The following is a 17,335-nucleotide window of genomic DNA, read 5'->3' as shown; positions in this document are numbered from 1 at the left end:
TGAACTGTTCGTGTAAAAATTGTGAATGTATGTACGTTTAGTTGTGGGTATTGCCACCAAAAATAAATAAAACATTATTAAAAAAAAAAAAAGTAACCTGACTATGTACGTGAAATTGTTAGCCTGGGAGAAGGGGCTTAGCCTTGGGCTGAGAATGAAATTTTTCCTGCTCAAAAACATCCATGGAAACTTGTTTAATTACCAAAATATTTTTGGAAATCTGAGGACCATTTCCATAGGTAAGAAAGAATTAAAATAAAACACAGGTAACCTTAGCCAATTCCTTTAATGGATATTTAATACCTTCTGAGATGGGAGCCGTGTGGTGGGAAGGAAAGAGCATCGGGCATCAGGAGAATTGACTCAGATACTTGTTCAGGTTCTGTCATTTATTATCTTGGACAAGTCACTTAGTTTCCTGATCTCTAAAGTGAGGACACCCTAGCCTATCAACCACATAGGTCTGTTGGCAATGAGCTTCAAATTGACAGCTATGTGAGGAAAACACCCTGAAATGGGAAAATGTTATACAAAGTTGTATTTTAATAAGTGCCATGAAAGGAACTTCAGCATAACAGTCTGCCTTTCAAAATGTAGACGTAAGGCCCAGAAATTTCTGGGAGAAGCCCTTAGAGAACTGGCAGAAAAGCCATTCGTGTCAATTGCCAGAAAAGCTAAAGCTCATAGCTTCACTCCTAGAGGTAGTTGAAATGTTGCAATTTTTCTTCCTCTGCCCACCCTTTCTGAACACCCCATTTCCTAATCAACTTGGGGAAGCTGTCCAAGAGGCTGTGCATGTGTAGCTGTGGATATGTGAGTAGCAGCTTTGCGTTGATTGCTGTTAGTGACATTTGCCGGCTGCCACTGGCAATGGCTTACAAAATCTGCAGTTCATGTTATTTCTCCAAAGCTAGGTTGCCTGCACATTTGAGTGAAATGATCATATTATGCCACTCAGACTGCATTCGGCATATTAAGAAAAGGGATTTTTTTTCTCCTGAAAACCGCTTCAAAGAGTCATACTACTTAAACTCCAAAAAGGCCTTGGGAAGTTTTCAAATTTTTATCTAAGTTCATAAGAGAATTACCACAGCCACAAGAACAACACTAAAAATGGTATGAGAAATTCCAACTGACCAAAACATTTCCTGAAACATAAAAAGTAAAATGAATGCAGAGTCATGGGAATAAAAATAAAAATGGTCAAAGGTAGGAGAGTTTCTATTTCTTTTCTTTTTTAAGAAAGGGAAGGGTGGAGATACTGGTCTTTGTGTAATGTGTTATATATTTTTGGTATACCTTTCCACTCCTTATACATACACAAAACCATAAATGGACACATGAGAAGTTAATAGGAATCTGTTCTTACAGAAGGTAATAATTTGAAATGCAGATGTTTGCAATGCTTTCTTGTATTTATTTTTGTGAATTCAAGACAATCACGTGCAGTTGGAGATACCACAGCTGAAACCAGATAGAAGAGACTAGGATTACAAAGAGAGAAACACAGGATTAAAATTATTAAAATTAAAAAATACAGAAAATAGAATGCAAAAGTGCAAGGCAGTGGTTGTGTTAGGGTGGTAGCATTATATATGATTTCATTTTATTGTCTGTATTTTCCAAATGTGCCTGTAAGGGTTTATATTGTTTTTCAGACTTTTTTTTTTAAGTTAAGGGGGAAAACAAGATTAATCTCAAAAGAACAACAATGAAACTGACAGCTTAATAGCACCAATAGGAGCCAGGAGACAATGGGATGATCTTGTCAAATTTGGGGGGGGGAGGGGAAGCAATCCCAAATTTGGTATTCAGTAAAAAAAAATTTTTCAAAAACAAAGGTGAAGAAACCCACACAAATATGACTAATTGATTTAAAAAAAAATTTATCATGTCAAAATATATGTAACAAAAATTTTATCATTTTAACCATTCAGTTCAGTAACATAATTACATTCACCACGTTGTACAACCATTACCTCTGTCTACTTCCAAGAGTTTTTTATCATCCAAAATAGAAACTCAGTACTCTTTAATAAATAACTTCTCATTCTCTCCTCCCCCCAGCCCCTAGGACCTCCAATAAATTTTTGTCTCTATGTGTTTCGTTCTGTTGTGCATAGGGTCACTAAGAGCTGGATCCGACTCGATGGCACCTAACAACAGCAATGCATCAGCTTATTCTATAGATTTCATATAAGTGGGATCATACAATATTTCTCCTTTTGTGTCTTACTTATTTTCATTAATGTTTTCAAGGTTCATCCATGCTATAGCATGTATCAGAACTTCATTCCTCATGATGACTGAATAATAGTTCATTGTAAGTTGTCATGGATTGAATTATGTCCCCCCAAAATGTGTGCCTCAATTGGGCTGGGCCATGATTCCAGGTATTGTGTGATTTTCCTATATGTTGTAAATCCTGCCTCTATGATGTTAATGTGGGAGGATGGGCAGCAGTTGTGTTAGTGAGGCAGGACTCAACCTACAAGACTGGATTGTATCTTGAGGCAATCTCTTGAGACATAAAAGACAGGAGTGAGCAGAGAGACAGGGGTACCTCACACCACCAAGAAAGCAGTGCCAGGAGCAGAGCACGTCCTTTGGACCTGGGGTTCCTGCGCAGAGAAGCTCCAAGTCTGGGGTAGGATTGATGAGAAAGTGGGCAGAGAGAGAAAGCCTTCTCCTGGAGCTAACACTGTGAATTTGGACTTTTAGTCTACTTTACTATGAGAAAATAAACTTCTCTTTGTTAAAGCCATCCGCTTGTGGTACTTCTGTTACAGCAGCACTAGATAACTAAGACATATGTATATACCACATTTTAGTTATCCTTTCATCTGTTGATGGACACTGGAGTTGTTCCACCTTTTGGCTGTTGTGGAATAATGTTGCAATGAACACTGGTGTACAAGTCTTGGTTTGAGTCTCCACTTTCATGTCTTTTGGGTATAAACCTAGAAGTGGAATTGCTGGGTTGTGTGGTAATTCTATGTTTAGCTTTTTGAGGAGCCAGTAGAACGTTTTCCACAGTGGCTGCACTAGTTTACATTCCCAGCAGCAATGCACAAGGGCTCTAATTTCTCCACATTCTCATCAACACCTGTTGTTTTGGGGTTTTTAAAACCATAGCCATCCTAGTTGGTGTGAAGTGATACCTCATTGTGGTTTTGATTTGCACTTCCCTAATGACTAATGGTTAAGGTTTTCACTGGCTAACACTTTTCAGTAGACTGCCGGGCCCTTCTTCCTAGTCTGTCTTAGTCTGGAAGCTCAGCTGAAACCTGTCCTCCATGGGTGACCCTGCTGGTATCTGAATACCGGTGGCATAGCTTCCAGCATCAAGCAACATGCAAGCCCCCGTAGTATGACAAACTGACAGACACAAATCGGTCTTGGAACAAGTACAACCAGAATGCTCCTTAGAAGCGAGGATGGTGAGACTGCATCTTATGTAATTTGGACATGTTGTCAGGAGGGATCAGGCCCTGGAGAAGGACATCATGCTTGGCAAAGTGCAGGGTCAACGGAAAAGAAGACCCTCAACGAGGTGGATTGACACAGTGGCTGCAACAATGAGCTCAAGCATAACAACGATTGTAAGGATGGCTCAGGACCGGGCAGCGTTTCGTTCTGTTGTGCATGGGGTCGCTATGAGTTGGAACCAATTCGATGGCACCCAACAACAATGACTAATGACAAGCATATTTTCATGTGCTTGTTGGTCATTTGTATATCTTCTTTGGAGAAATGTCTATTCATGTCCTTTGCCCATTTTCTAATTGGGTATTTGTGTCTTCAACAAATGACGCTAGGAGGAGACGGAGCAAGATGGCAAAGTGAGTGGATGCTCCCATTTACTTCCCTGGCAACTAACTCACAGATAAAAACAAGCACAGACTGAGATCTCAGAACTCTGGACAGCAGCTGAGGTATTGGAGAGTCGGGATGAGTCCAGAAGCAGGGGAAAGTAGGAACGGGGTTGGCACAAAAGCCAGGAGATCCTACCCGCTAATGCTGGGAGTGTTCGCTCATTGCAGCCATTTTGGGAGGGGGCTGGGTAACACCCCAAAGAGGAAACACAGGAAAGGAGATAATCTGAGGAAGCACTAGCCCGATTTTTTTAAGGCAGCACAAATTGGCTGTGGGAGTACATGGGCCACACAATTGGGATGGGGTGAAGAGAGATTGTGGTGATGTGTGAGAGTGCGGTTGAATCTCGCTAAGGCCCAAGACAGATGGGCACTAGGACTGGGAGGAATTGCAAGGGTAGCTGGGTGAGGAGAATACTTCAGACTGACAGGCTGTACAGGAAACAACCCACAGCAGGACACCATGGGAGTACCTGTGCAATGGCAACAGTGAGGGAAGACATAGAGAGAAGATGCTTTGTATGATTTTAATCTTCTCTGACCATAACAGGAAAAAAGAATAAATTCAAAAAAATAAAAAGAATAAATACATGGAAACTGAATAATATACTACTAAAAAGCTATTGGGTCATAGAAGAAATTAAAGGTGAAATAAAAAATTCCTAGAATCAAGTGAAAATGAAAACACAACATATAAAAACTTTTGTGACACAGCAAAAGCAGTACTCGAGGGAAATTTCTAGAAATAAATGCCTACATTAAAAAAGAAAGATTCAAAATCATTAACTTAAACCAACAACTCAAACAAATAGAAAAGGAAGAGCAAAAGAGGCCATATGCTACCAGAAAAAAAGAAATAATAAAGATCAGGGCAGAAATAAACAAAACTGAAAACAGAAAAACAATTGAAAGAATGAACAAAGCCAGAAGTTGGTTCTTTGAAAGGATCAATAAAATAGACAAACCACTGGCTAGACTGACAAAAGAAAAAAAACGGAAGAGGCATATAACCAAATTAAGAAATAAAATTGGTGACATTATGTCTTAGTCATCTAGTGCTGCTATAACAGAAATATCATGAGTGGATGGCTTTAACAAAGAGAAATTTATTCTCTCACAGACTGGGAGGCTAGAAGTCCAAATTCAAAGTACCAGCTCTAAGGGAAGGCTTTCTCTCTCTGTCGATTCTGGAGGAAGATCTTGTCACCAATCTTCCCTGGACTAGGAGCTTCTCAGCACAGGGACCCCATCCTTTGGACGCGCTCTTCTCCTGGCACTACTTCCATAGTGTTATGAGGTCCCCATGTCTCTCTGCCTGCTTCTCTCCTTTATATCTCAAAAGAGATTGGCTTAAGTTGTAAATTAATTTTGTAGATTGAGTTTACACAACTGTAAGACAAACTGGGACAGCAAAGAACAGAGGATTCCCTGAGACTATCACCCCTGAGACATGCTTTAAACCTAGAACTGAGCCTATCTCCTGAGATCACCATTTAGTGAAATAGCAGAGAAGCACACAAAATAAGGATATTACCCATAAGATTGGTGTCCTACTTAAAAACCATCAGCATGAGACCAAAAAGTCAACATTTACTCAAACGCAAAGATAAGAAGATAAGGGTACAGGGAAACCAGAGTACTGGAAAGAGAACAAACTGAACACAATTGAAGAGAATTTTGCCACACCATGATAAATGTAACTACTGTCACTGAACAGTTTGTGTGGAAATTGTCAAATGGGAACCTAACTTGCAGCATAAACTTTCACCAAAAAATATTAAATTTAAAATATTATTTAAAAAAACAAAAACAAATGATGCCGGGACAAGTGAAATGAAGTGGAATAAACCTGGACCTATACCTCACACCATATACAAAATTAACTCAAAATGGATCAATGATCTAAATATAAGCACTAAACCCATAAAACTCTTAGGACAAAACATAGGGTAAAGCTTCAAGATTTTGTTTTTGACAATAAATTCTTAGACATGACATCAAAAGCACAAGCAACAAGGGAAGACAATGAAAAAAAAAAGGCATACAGATTGGAAAAGAAGAACTAAAACTGTCCCCATTCACTGATGACATGGTTGTCTATGTAGAAAATCCTAAGGAATCTAAAAAAAAAATCAAATTCCCCTCTGCCCCCCCAAAAAATCCACAAAACAAAAAACTAGCTAAATGAGTTTAGCAAGGTCACAAAATATAAGGTCAAGAAACAAAATGCAACCTATTTTTTTACACAAGCAATGTACAACTGGAAACTTAATTTAAAAAAAGATACCACTAACGATAGCTCGAGAAAATGCAATCTTTAAGTATCAACAAAACATGTACAGGATCTGTATCATAGAGACTACAAAACACTGATATATACATATAAAACCTAAATAAATGGAGAGATGTACTGTGCACATAGATTGGAAGACTCAACATAGTAAAGATGATAATTCTCTCCAAATTGATCTATACTTTTAACACAATTCCCGTTGAAAACCCAGGAGAGTTTTTGTTGGTGTTTTTTTTTTTTTTCAGATATATACTGATTCTGAAATTTATAGGGAAAGGCAAAGGTACTAGAAGAAGGAAAACAAAATTGGAAAATAACAAACTTGATTCTGAGACTTACTATAAAGCTACAGTAATCATGACAACGTTGTATCGGTAAAGATGTAGACACATAAATCATTGGAACAGAATAATTTAAAAACAGACCCCCATGAATAAGGCCATTTGATTTTCAAAGAAAGTACAAAAGCAATTCAATGGAGAAAGGATAGTCTTTTCGGCAAATGGTATGAGAATATTTGGACATCCATACATAAAAATATGAATCTCTACCTAAACCTCACACCTTACACAAAAATTAACTCAAGATGATGAAACCTAAAACTATAAAATATTTAGAAGAAAATACTGGGGAATATCTTTGTGACCCAACTTAAGCAAAGATTTCTTAGACATGACCCATAAAAGAAAATGATAAATTGGACTTCATCAAAATAAAAAACTTCTGCTTTCTGAAAAACACTGATAATACAATGAAAAAAAAAAGAACATATTCAGAATACATAAGGAAATCTCAAAATTTATCACTTAGAAAACAAACAACGCATTTAAAAAATGGACAAAAGACTTGGACACTTGACCAAAGAGGATATAGGGATGACAAAAAAGCACATGAAAAGATGTTCAACATTATTAGCTATTAGCCGAAGCAGTTGTTGTGGAGTCAGTTCCAACTCATTGTGACTCCACGTGTGTCACAGTTGAACTGTGCTCCATAGGGTTTTCAATGACTGGTTTTTTGGAAGTAGATCACCAGGCCTTTCTTCCAAGATGCCTCTGAGTGGACTCCAACTGCCAAACTTTTGGTTAGCAACTGAATACATTAACCACCTCCAAACTCCCATTGGTTATTAGGGGAAACGCAAATTAAAAGCACAGTGAGATACCACTGTGTACCTATTAGAAGGCAAACACAACAACAAAAAATAAAATCCTGACAATATCAATTGCTGGAGATGATGTGGAACAAGTGAAACTCTCATACATTGGTGGTTGACATTTAAAATGGTACAACCACTTTGGAAAATGCTTTGGCAGTGTCTTACAAATTTAAACGTGCACGCACCATATGAACTAGCAATCCCACAGCTGGGTACTTAACCCAGGGAAAAGAAAACTTAAGTTCACACAAAAACCTGTATATGAATGTTTATAGCAGCTCTATTTATAATCGACAAAACCTGGAAACAACCAAATGTACTTCAGTGGGTGAATAAATAAACAGTGGTACATGTGTATAACGGAACACTATTCTGCAATAAAAAGGAACTAACACAAAACAACTCGGGTGAATTTCAGAGGTGTTGTGCTGGGTAAAAGAAGCCAGTCTCAAACAGTCACATACCGTATGATTCCAGTTACATGACACTCTCAGAAAGTCAGAACTATAAAGAACTGATCAGTGATTGCCTGAGGTCAGGGGTTGGAGGAGAGTGTGACTATAAGGGGATGGCAAGGGGGGCGGACTTTTTTGAGGGATGGTGGAACAGTTCTGTATTCTAACTGTGACGACGATAACATGAATATATATCTGTTAAAACTCATGGAAGTTTATACCAAAAAAGTTAAGTGTATTGTATGGTAATTAAAAAACAAACAAAAAACACAACTATGGCCTCATGACCAGTTGCAGAAATGAGGACTGTAGTAGCTACCAAAGGTTTCTCCCTTTCTTTTTTTAAGTACATAAACCAAACCCAAACCCGTTGCCGTCAAGTCAATTCTGACTCATAGCGATCCTACAGGACAGAGCAGAGCTGCCTGCATAGTGTTTCCAAGGAGTGGCTGGTGGACTCGAACTGCTGACCTTTTGGTTAGCAATGGAGCTCTTAACCACTGCCACGGTTCTTTTAAGTACATATTTATAGATAACCAATTTGTTGCCCTACCATGCCTCTACTGTTTTATATAAGGTGAGTTGGTGGTGATTAAATTTATAATTTACTCCACATATTACAGGATATCAAGATGGGATTGTGACTGAATTAGGAGAAGTGAATATCACCCACAGATGGATCTAAGTAAGTGACGGATCTTCCCTTAAGGGAGAACAATGCATTTTGTTTGTATGAGGGAGATTTAGGGGCCCTGGTGGTGCAGTGTTTAAATGCTCAGCTGCTAACCGAAAGGTCGGCCAGCAGTTGGAACCCACCAGCCACTCTGTGGGAGAAAGCTGTGGCAGTCTGCTTCCATAAAGGTTACAGTCTTGGCAACCCTATGGGGCACTTCTACTCTGTCCTACAGGGTCGCTATGAGTCAGAATTGACTTGATGGCAATGGGTTTGGTTTTTTGGTTTTGGAGGGAGATTTGCATTAAGATAGGCAGGAGCAGCTGTTGTTGCTACTAGTTGCCATTCAGAAGTATAGGAAGAAGGGTGTATTGTATTGTAAAAGAGGTGGATAGCACAGGTTGTTGCTTGTGGTGAACAAACATTAAGACTCTAAAGTGCCCCTCCCCTCCCATCTCCTGGAGTGTATACCTTTGTTCCTCTCCAGCGTGGGTGAGACCTGTGACTTACTTCTAACTAACAGAATGGGAAGGGATGTCACTACTGTGATTATGCTACATTATATAAGGCATCGTCCAGCTAGCAGACTCACTCTAGAGATTCACCATACTGGCTTGAAGTAAGTGGTCATTTGGGGGAAGCCCATGTGGCAAGGGAACTACTGGCAGCCTCTAGGAGCTGAGGGCGGCCTCCAGTCGACAAGCAGCAAGAATCTGGGGCCCTCAGTCCTACAACTACAAGGAAATGAATTCTTCCAACAGCTTGAGTGGGTTGGAAGTGGATTCTTTCCTAGTTGAGCCTCTAGATGAGAACTAGCCTGACACCGTGATTGCAGCCTTGTGAGACCCTAAGAAGAAACAACTGCAAACATCCATTAATAAGTGGAATGTATGAAGTATGAATCTAGAAAAATTGGAAGTCGTCAAAAATGAAACGGAAGGCATAAACATCGATACCCTGGGCATTAGTAAGCTGAAATGGACTGGTACTGGCCATTTTGAATTAGACAATCATATGGTCTACTGTGCCGAGAATGACCAACTGAAAAGGAATGGTGTCGTGTTCGTTGTCAAAAAGAACATTTCAAGATGTATCCTGAAGTACAACACTGTCAGTGATAGGATAATACCCACACGCCTACAAGGAAGACCAGTGTATACAATAATTATTCAAATTTACGCACCAACCACTAAGGCCAAGTATGAAGAAACTGAAGATATTTACCAACTTCTGCAGACTGAAATTGGTCAAACATGCAATCACGATGCGTTGGTAATTACTGGTGATTGGAATGCGAAAGCTGGAAACAAAGAAGGATTGGTAGTCAGAAAATATGGCCTTGGTGACAGAAACGATGCTGGAGATTGCATGACAGAATTTTGTAAGGTCAATTACTTCTTCATTGCAAATACCTTTTTTCACCAACATAAACAGCAACTTTACAATTGGACCTCGTCAGATGGAATACACAGGAATTAAATCGACTACTGTGGAAAGGGATGATGGAAAAGCTCCATATCGTCAGTCAGAACAAGGCCAGGGGATGACTGTGGAACAGACCATCAATTGCTCATATGCAAATTCAAGTTGAAGATGAAGAAAATTAGAACAAGTCCACAAAAGCCAAAGTATGACCTTGAGTATAGTCCCACCTGAATTTAGAGACCATCTCGAGAACAGATTTGACACACTGAACACTAGTGACCAAAGACCAGACGAGCTGTGGAATGACATCACGGACATCATATATGAAGTAAGAATTCATTAAAAAGACAGGAAAGAAAAAAAGACGAAAATTGATGTCAGAAGAGACTCTGAAACTTACTCTTGAATGTAGAGCAGCTAAAGTGAAAGGAAGAAATGATGAAGTAAATGAGCAGAACAGATTTCAAAGGGTGGCTCGGGAAGACAAAGTATTATAACGAAATGTCCAAAGACCTAGAGTTAGAAAACCAAAAGTTAGAAGAACACACTCGGAATTTCTCAAGCTGAAAGAACTGAAGAGAAAATTCAGGCCTTGAGTTGTAGTACTGAAGGATTCTACAGGGAAAATATTAAAAGACGCAAGAAGAATCAAAAGAAGATGCAAGCAATACCGAGTCACTACACCAAAAAGAATTGGTCCATGTTCAACCATTTCAGGAGGTAGCATATGATCAGGAACTAATGGTACTGAAGACAGAGGTCCAAGCTGCACTGAAGGTATTGACGAAAAACAAGGCTCCGGGAATTGACAGAATACCAACTGAGATGTTTCAACAAATGGGTGCAGTACTGGAAGCGCTCACTCATCTATACCAAGAAATTTGGAAGACAGCTACCTGGCCAACTGATTGGAAGAGATCCATAATTATGCCTATTCCCAAGAAAGGTGATCCAACTGAATGAGGAAATTATCAAACAATATCATTAATATCACACACAAGTAAAATTTTGCTGAAGATCATTCAAAACCGGTTGTAGCAGTACATCGGCAAGGAACTGCCAGAAATTCAAGCAGGATTTGAAGAAAAGGACATGGAACAAGGAATATCATTGCTGGATGGATCATGCTGAAAGCAGAGAGTACCAGAAGTGTTTACCTGTGTGTTTTATTGACTATGCAAAGGCATTTGACTACATGGATCATAATAAATTATGGATAACATTACAAAGAAGGGGAATTTCAGAACACTTAATTGTGCTCATGAGGAACCTGTACTTAGACCAAGAGGCAGTCATTCGAACAGAACAAGGGGATACTGCGTGGTTTAAAGTCAGGAAAGGTGTGTGTCAGGGTTGTATCTTCTCACTATACCCATTCAATCTGTATGCTGAGCAAATAATCCAAGAAGCTGGACTCTATGAAGAATAATGAGGAATCAGGACTGGAGACTCCCTGGCAATCTGCAATATGCAGATGACACAACCTTGCTTGCTGAAAGTGAAGAGGCCTTGAAGCACTTACGGATCAAAGACTACAGCTTTCAGTATGGATTACACCTTAACATAAAGAAAACCAGAATCTTCACAACTGGACCAATAAACCACATCACGATAAACGGAGGAAAGACTGAAGTTGTCAAGAATTTCATTTTACCTGGATCCACAATCAATGCCCATGGAAGCAGCAGTCAAGAAATCAAACCATGTATTGCATTGGGCAAATGTGCTGCAATACACCTCTTTAGAGTGTTAAAAAGCAAAGATGTCACTTTAAGGACTAAGGCGCGCCTGACCCAAGCCATGGTGTTTTCAATCGCCTCATATGCTTGTGAAAGCTGGACAATGAATAAGGAAGACCAAAGAAGTATTGAAGCATTTGAACTGAGGTGCTGGCGAAGAATATTGAATAAACCATGGACTGCCAAAAGACTGAACAAATCTGTCTTGGAAGAGGTACAGCCAGAATGCTTCTTAGAAGCAAGGTGGCGAGATTTCAACTCACACACTTTGGACATGTTATCAGAAGGGACCAGTCCCTGGAGAAGGACATCATGCTTGGTAAGGTAGAGGGTCAGTGAAAAAGAGGAAGATCCTCAACGAGACAGATTGACACAGTGGCTGCAACAGTGGGCTCAAGCATAACGAATCTGAGGGTGGTAAAGAATTGGACAGTGTTTCATTCTGTTGTACATAGGGTCACTGTGAGCTGGAACCGACTTGATGGCACCTAACAACAACAAGAGGACCCAGCTAAGCCAAGGCCAGACTCCTAACTCACAGAAACTATAATAAATGCATGCTATTTTAATCTGGAGTCCCTGGGTGTTTAAGCGAATGACTGCTAGCTGAAAGGTTGGTGGTTTGAACACACCCAGAGGAACCTGAGAAGATAGTCCTGGTGATCTGCTTCTGAAAGGACACACTGCCATGAAAACTCTATGGAGCAGTTCTACTCTACACACATGGGGTCACTATGAGTCAGAATCGACTCGACAGCAACTAACAAGTGTGAGGTAATTTGTTACACAAGAGAAAAAGAATACAGTGCTCAATGTCCATTCCAAACTCTGTGCCTTCCTGTACTGCAGTGGCTAAAAAGACATTTCCCAGATTCCCCTGCAACTATGATTCTATATATATTATAGGCTAATCGGATGCACTCACGTGAAACTTAAACGGCAGAAGGGAGGTGCAGGCTATTATTCTGCCGCATCTGCTGGTAAACTTGGTTCTATTGCAATTTAGTCATTAGCTTGTGAGTGGTGAGAGGCAGGCTGCAGGGCTGCTATTTTGCTGTTGTAAATGTGTAAATCACAGCAGGCAGAGCATGTTCTAGAGGTAGCAGCAATAGCACTGGTTTCTCATTATGAAATACATAGTAGCTTTCTGATTATAGAAGAGTTAGCAGCTCCTTTGGTGGCCTGGTTCTGTGCTATGGTTTGGAAGTTGTTCTTGAAAGGTCAATTTTGAGTCAGCCCCCACCCCTGATAATTCTGTAATTCTTTCATTAGGAAAAAAAAAAAACTAAACTAAACCAGGTGTCAGTGAGTCTATTCTGATTCACGGTGAGCCCACGTGTGTCAGAATAGTACTGTGCTCCATAGGTTTCTCAATGGCTGATTTTTCAGAGGTAGATTTCTCCAGGTCTTTCTTCCAAGGTGCCTCTAGGTGGACTCGAACCTCTAATCTTTCAGTTAGCAGCTGAGTGTGTGATCCATTTGTACTACCCAGGGACACCAAGGCTTTTAGCGTGCAGGAATAAATCCTTTCTTGCCAAAACTAAGTAGAGTGAATTCTGTTCTCTGCAACTGAACCCTAGCTGATACAGGAGGGAAGTCCTCAACTGGTATCTGAGTTAAACGTAAAGAAAAAATACATCACAGTAAATAATATTATTTAAGTAAATGATTTTTCGTCTATAATAGATTTACAATATTTATTTTTATAAACACAGGTAAATCCACCTTATAACATATTTAATTTAATGTATAAGTTATAATGCACTGGTTCAGTATGACACAACTACATAAGATTTTTAATATTAAGAACTCATTTTGTTTAGCAAGCAGTAGCTATAAAACTATGTGTTTAGCTTGTTTCTCCTGTAGACTCAGAAAATAAAGTTGTCTTTTTAACTTGCATTTATAATCTTTTTGCAATTCATAAAATGTCTTTACATATTAAATTTTAATTAATCTAGGCTAAAATACAATATTTGGTAATTTTCAATAGTCTGACTTTAAAATAATATCAAATATTAATAACATATGTTCTTAAGAAATTGGGTTTTTTTTGGTAAATACAATTCATAAAATATTCAACGAAGTGTGTACAATAGTGCCTTTGTATATAAACATACAGCTTTGTGTCTTTCTGGAGCTACTGTAGTATAATTTAAGGATCATTGCATAATAGTAGATCAAGATTTTTATGTGATACTTTTCATATAAACTATTGACTAAGTTCTAAGATTTAGATGTTTCAGCAGATTACTTCTGAGAAATAGATGTTTATGTACCAGCTATCTCTTTAAGTGGTAATTTCCTTGAAAGGACAAGGTTGACCGTATCATTTTAAAGACACTACTAAATAAGTGTTTGGCCATGCCCAATTTATGAAATTCTCAGAGGGTCAACTTGAAAATTCCTGAAACTGTCTGAAAAAATATATTCTATGGTGATGAAACCTTCTGTATTAGGCCTTGTTCACAGTGGACTCTTCGTCAAAGGTTGACTGTACAGATTCCTTCCCAGGAAGGGAGACTTCTGGGGTCACTCTGAAGGATGTTTGCCCTTTCATTGTTTCACATTTAGAAAAGTCAAAGGGCTTAAAACCAAAGTTTTTTGTGAAGAAAGATAATTCCAATGGATGAGTTTCCCCTCAATTTCTTAAATTAATTGATTAATAAATGGCTCTTGTCAGAGACAGAAGGGAAGATAGGATAGGTATGGATTGCTTGTTTGTTTGTTTTTTAAATGCTAACAAAGCCCACTATCTCTAAGTGGACTTTCATTGTAATGACTGAATATGAGCTACAAGCAGCATAAAGTACACAGAGATTACATATCTAAATCAGATAGTCAAAACTTTTTAGCTAGATGCTGGCAATTCTATACATTACCTTGACAATCACTTTACACAAGTATACTTTATGAACTTGCCAAACTAATACAATAATCCAGTCTTAGTGTAACTGTTCTTTATGTAACTTAAAACATGAGTGTTGAAAATCCAATATTTAAAGCTAGAACAAAAGCAGTCCCAAGCTACTCTGAGACAAGTGCCATAAAAAGGAATGCTCAGAAGAATTTCAAGTAATTTCTCAGTCTAATGAGAGATATACAGAGCTAATGAAACTGTTTCTTAACCCTCCTGAAAAGGCTTAAACTCCATCCAATATTATTTTTCCTTATATCAGCCCAGAGTTTAGAGTTCTTGATTTTTTTTTTAAATCAGTAACAGAGACAGAAGTGGAAGTCAGCAGCTTCTGAACCTCTCAGGTAGGGAGAATGCAGAAGCTACTAAAAAAAATTATCAGAAGACAGAGTGAGATTTAAACATTAACAATATTTCAGTTAGATGACCTGAAAATAGGGCCTCCAAAGGGTAATCTTCCAGGTAAATAAGGCTATATATAGGTTTCAAAGCCCAGATTTCTAAAGCATTCTCATAGATCTGAGACAATTTGGAAAGTAGGATTTATCTATATGACATACACCATCACTAATACTCAAACACAACACCATCTTGTGAAAATCATCACTAATTTATATGTAAAAGGCAGCACAAATCTAGTAATTTCCTTACTAAAAGTGATAAGGTAGTGCCCTCTGGTGGTAACATTTAGCATATTCCCCTGACATCATACATCTTGTGAAATATAAAAAGAACTTTTGTATTTGAGAATATCAAAATTTTAGATCACCACAAAGGAAAGAATCATTGTGCTTCAGAATATATATACATATTTGCCTTCAAACACACTGGTAACAAGACAAAGCTAAATTCCTGAGCCATACTCCCAGGAATTAAGCTGATAGCTTCAGGAATCTTGATTAAACTTGTTTTTATGATAGACCATTCCTGTTAAGAGATTTATATCTTGGTTCTAGACCTTAACTGAGAGGTTTTTGCATTTTCTAGCCTGGGTTTTACATCTACGGGTTTCTCAAAAAACTTCACCAATGCAGGTTCATTCAACAAAGATGCAAGAATTTGTTCAAATGCAAATGACCACTGAGGTTCTTGCTTGGGAGAGGAGGGATCTTTCTCCCGCAAGTGGTTCTCTGTTGTCCCCTCACTGGGTCCTCGAGAAGCACAGACAGTCCCAGAGAATCCTTTGGCTGATGACATAGGGCTATGTAGTTTCCTTCCAACTTCTTCCATCTTGAGTAAAAGGCTGGTTACAACAGCAATGGCCTGATATAATGACTCTTCTTCAGGGTCTCCATGGAATAAGTTATATAGAGTTTTTGAAAACTGAATAAATTGTGACTAGAAGACATAAGTTGGAAATAACACATTTGAGTATTAGCTGTAGCAAATATAAAGAGAACTTAGAAGTGCATAGTCTCCTATATAGGATCTGTACCATATAATCTTCACCCTAGAAGCCATAAGAATTGACGATTAATCCCAAACTATATCTTAGTTTTAGAAATATGGGCATGAGATGCAGAAGAAAATTTCATGTAAGTCCTCTCATTGATTGTCTAATACTAGCACAGTATACACAGTATGACAAATTCCTGGACAGTTTACCTGCCAGCATTACTTCAGTGTTAAGTGGTACTTTTAATTAGGCACATTCCCATATTTCCCTACATGTAAATCATTCATTCATTAACCAAACTTATCCAAAGGATGAAGAATGATTTCCACCTAATCTTCACAAAGGGTTTGAAGAAGGCAGTTCAGCTAGGACTCCTTAAAGGGAAGAGAGACTTTTGTGACTTATCTAACAGTGCAAGCTAGATCTAAGGAGCCCATTTGGGCATGTTCCTTTTTAAAGGCTGAGGTTGGGCCCAAGTGAAGATGTAACCTGGCTTGTCTGCTGATTGCCCTTAGATAATCTGCAGACATTTCTGCAAGATGCTTGTGTGACACTTTCTCAATTTAAAAAAGTGATTCTAACACAAAAGAGTCCTAATAAGTCAATCATCCTATCAGAAAAGTTTACCTGTAAATAAACAACAAATATAAAGGATATACTTTATAAAAACTACATTGTAACAAACTTTTAACTTTTTTTCCCTTTCTTCCTTAGGCTGTAGTGTTTTTCATTCATAATAATCTAGAAATAAATATATCATATTCACTCATTTTAAAAAGTACTTAGTCAACTGTCAAATTATCTAGTCATTGAGAAATACTAAGTTCTTGGTACTTCTGATTTTGGTAGAGTTTCAGAGATCCTCAGTATCTCTGCCAATCAGATTTTAATTAAAAATATATATATATATATTCTGACTGGATAGTGTGTAAGAAAGAGACGAATTTAGAATTCTGTCAATAGTAGTCATTAGTATTGCCTGAGCAAGTTCAAGTACAAGCTCATTAGGAACCAGGGCTGGACCTATTTTAGTAATTTTGTATTCCAAGTAGCTAGCTTTGGGCTTGGCAACTAGTAGACACTAAAAATATTTACTGAATGAATGAACATTTCCAATAAAGCTGGAAGAGAAGGCATTGAAACATATGTTATTGTACATCTTTTCTACAGGTACAAATGTTCATAACAGATGAATTATACCGAAACACTAAAATGTATTTAAGTGTTTAAGATAAAAATATATATAAAAATTTGCTCCCGCTCTTCTGGGATCATCTGAAAGTTACAGAGATAACAGACAGACTATTTAACTATTTTCATAATAGCACGTTAGCTACTTTAGAGTTGCATACACCCAAATTCATACAAAAACTGGGAACCTAGAATTTTCTCTTTGAAAATAC

The 17,335-nt window shown here is 38.2% G+C and overlaps 1 protein-coding gene across 2 annotated transcripts in view; it reads right to left on the bottom strand.

The window, feature by feature from the left end:
- Positions 1-927: 927 nt before the first annotated feature.
- TBC1D8B (TBC1 domain family member 8B) overlaps positions 928-17,335 on the bottom strand; it is a 117,385-nt gene continuing 100,977 nt past the window's right edge. Inside the window, exon 20 of one of the 2 annotated variants that reach the window (XM_064278654.1) lies at positions 928-15,874. In XM_064278654.1, coding sequence (XP_064134724.1) covers positions 15,476-15,874 — 399 coding nt within the window. In that variant the 3' untranslated portion in view covers positions 928-15,475. The remainder of the gene's footprint in view (positions 15,875-17,335) is intronic. The other variant, XM_003414817.4, reaches the window with a different exon arrangement.

Source organism: Loxodonta africana, chromosome X (assembly GCF_030014295.1).
Source record: "Loxodonta africana isolate mLoxAfr1 chromosome X, mLoxAfr1.hap2, whole genome shotgun sequence".
Lineage (NCBI taxonomy): Eukaryota > Metazoa > Chordata > Mammalia > Proboscidea > Elephantidae > Loxodonta > Loxodonta africana.
Note: the sequence above shows the minus strand (reverse complement) of the source record. Positions and strands in the feature narration are given on the sequence as shown.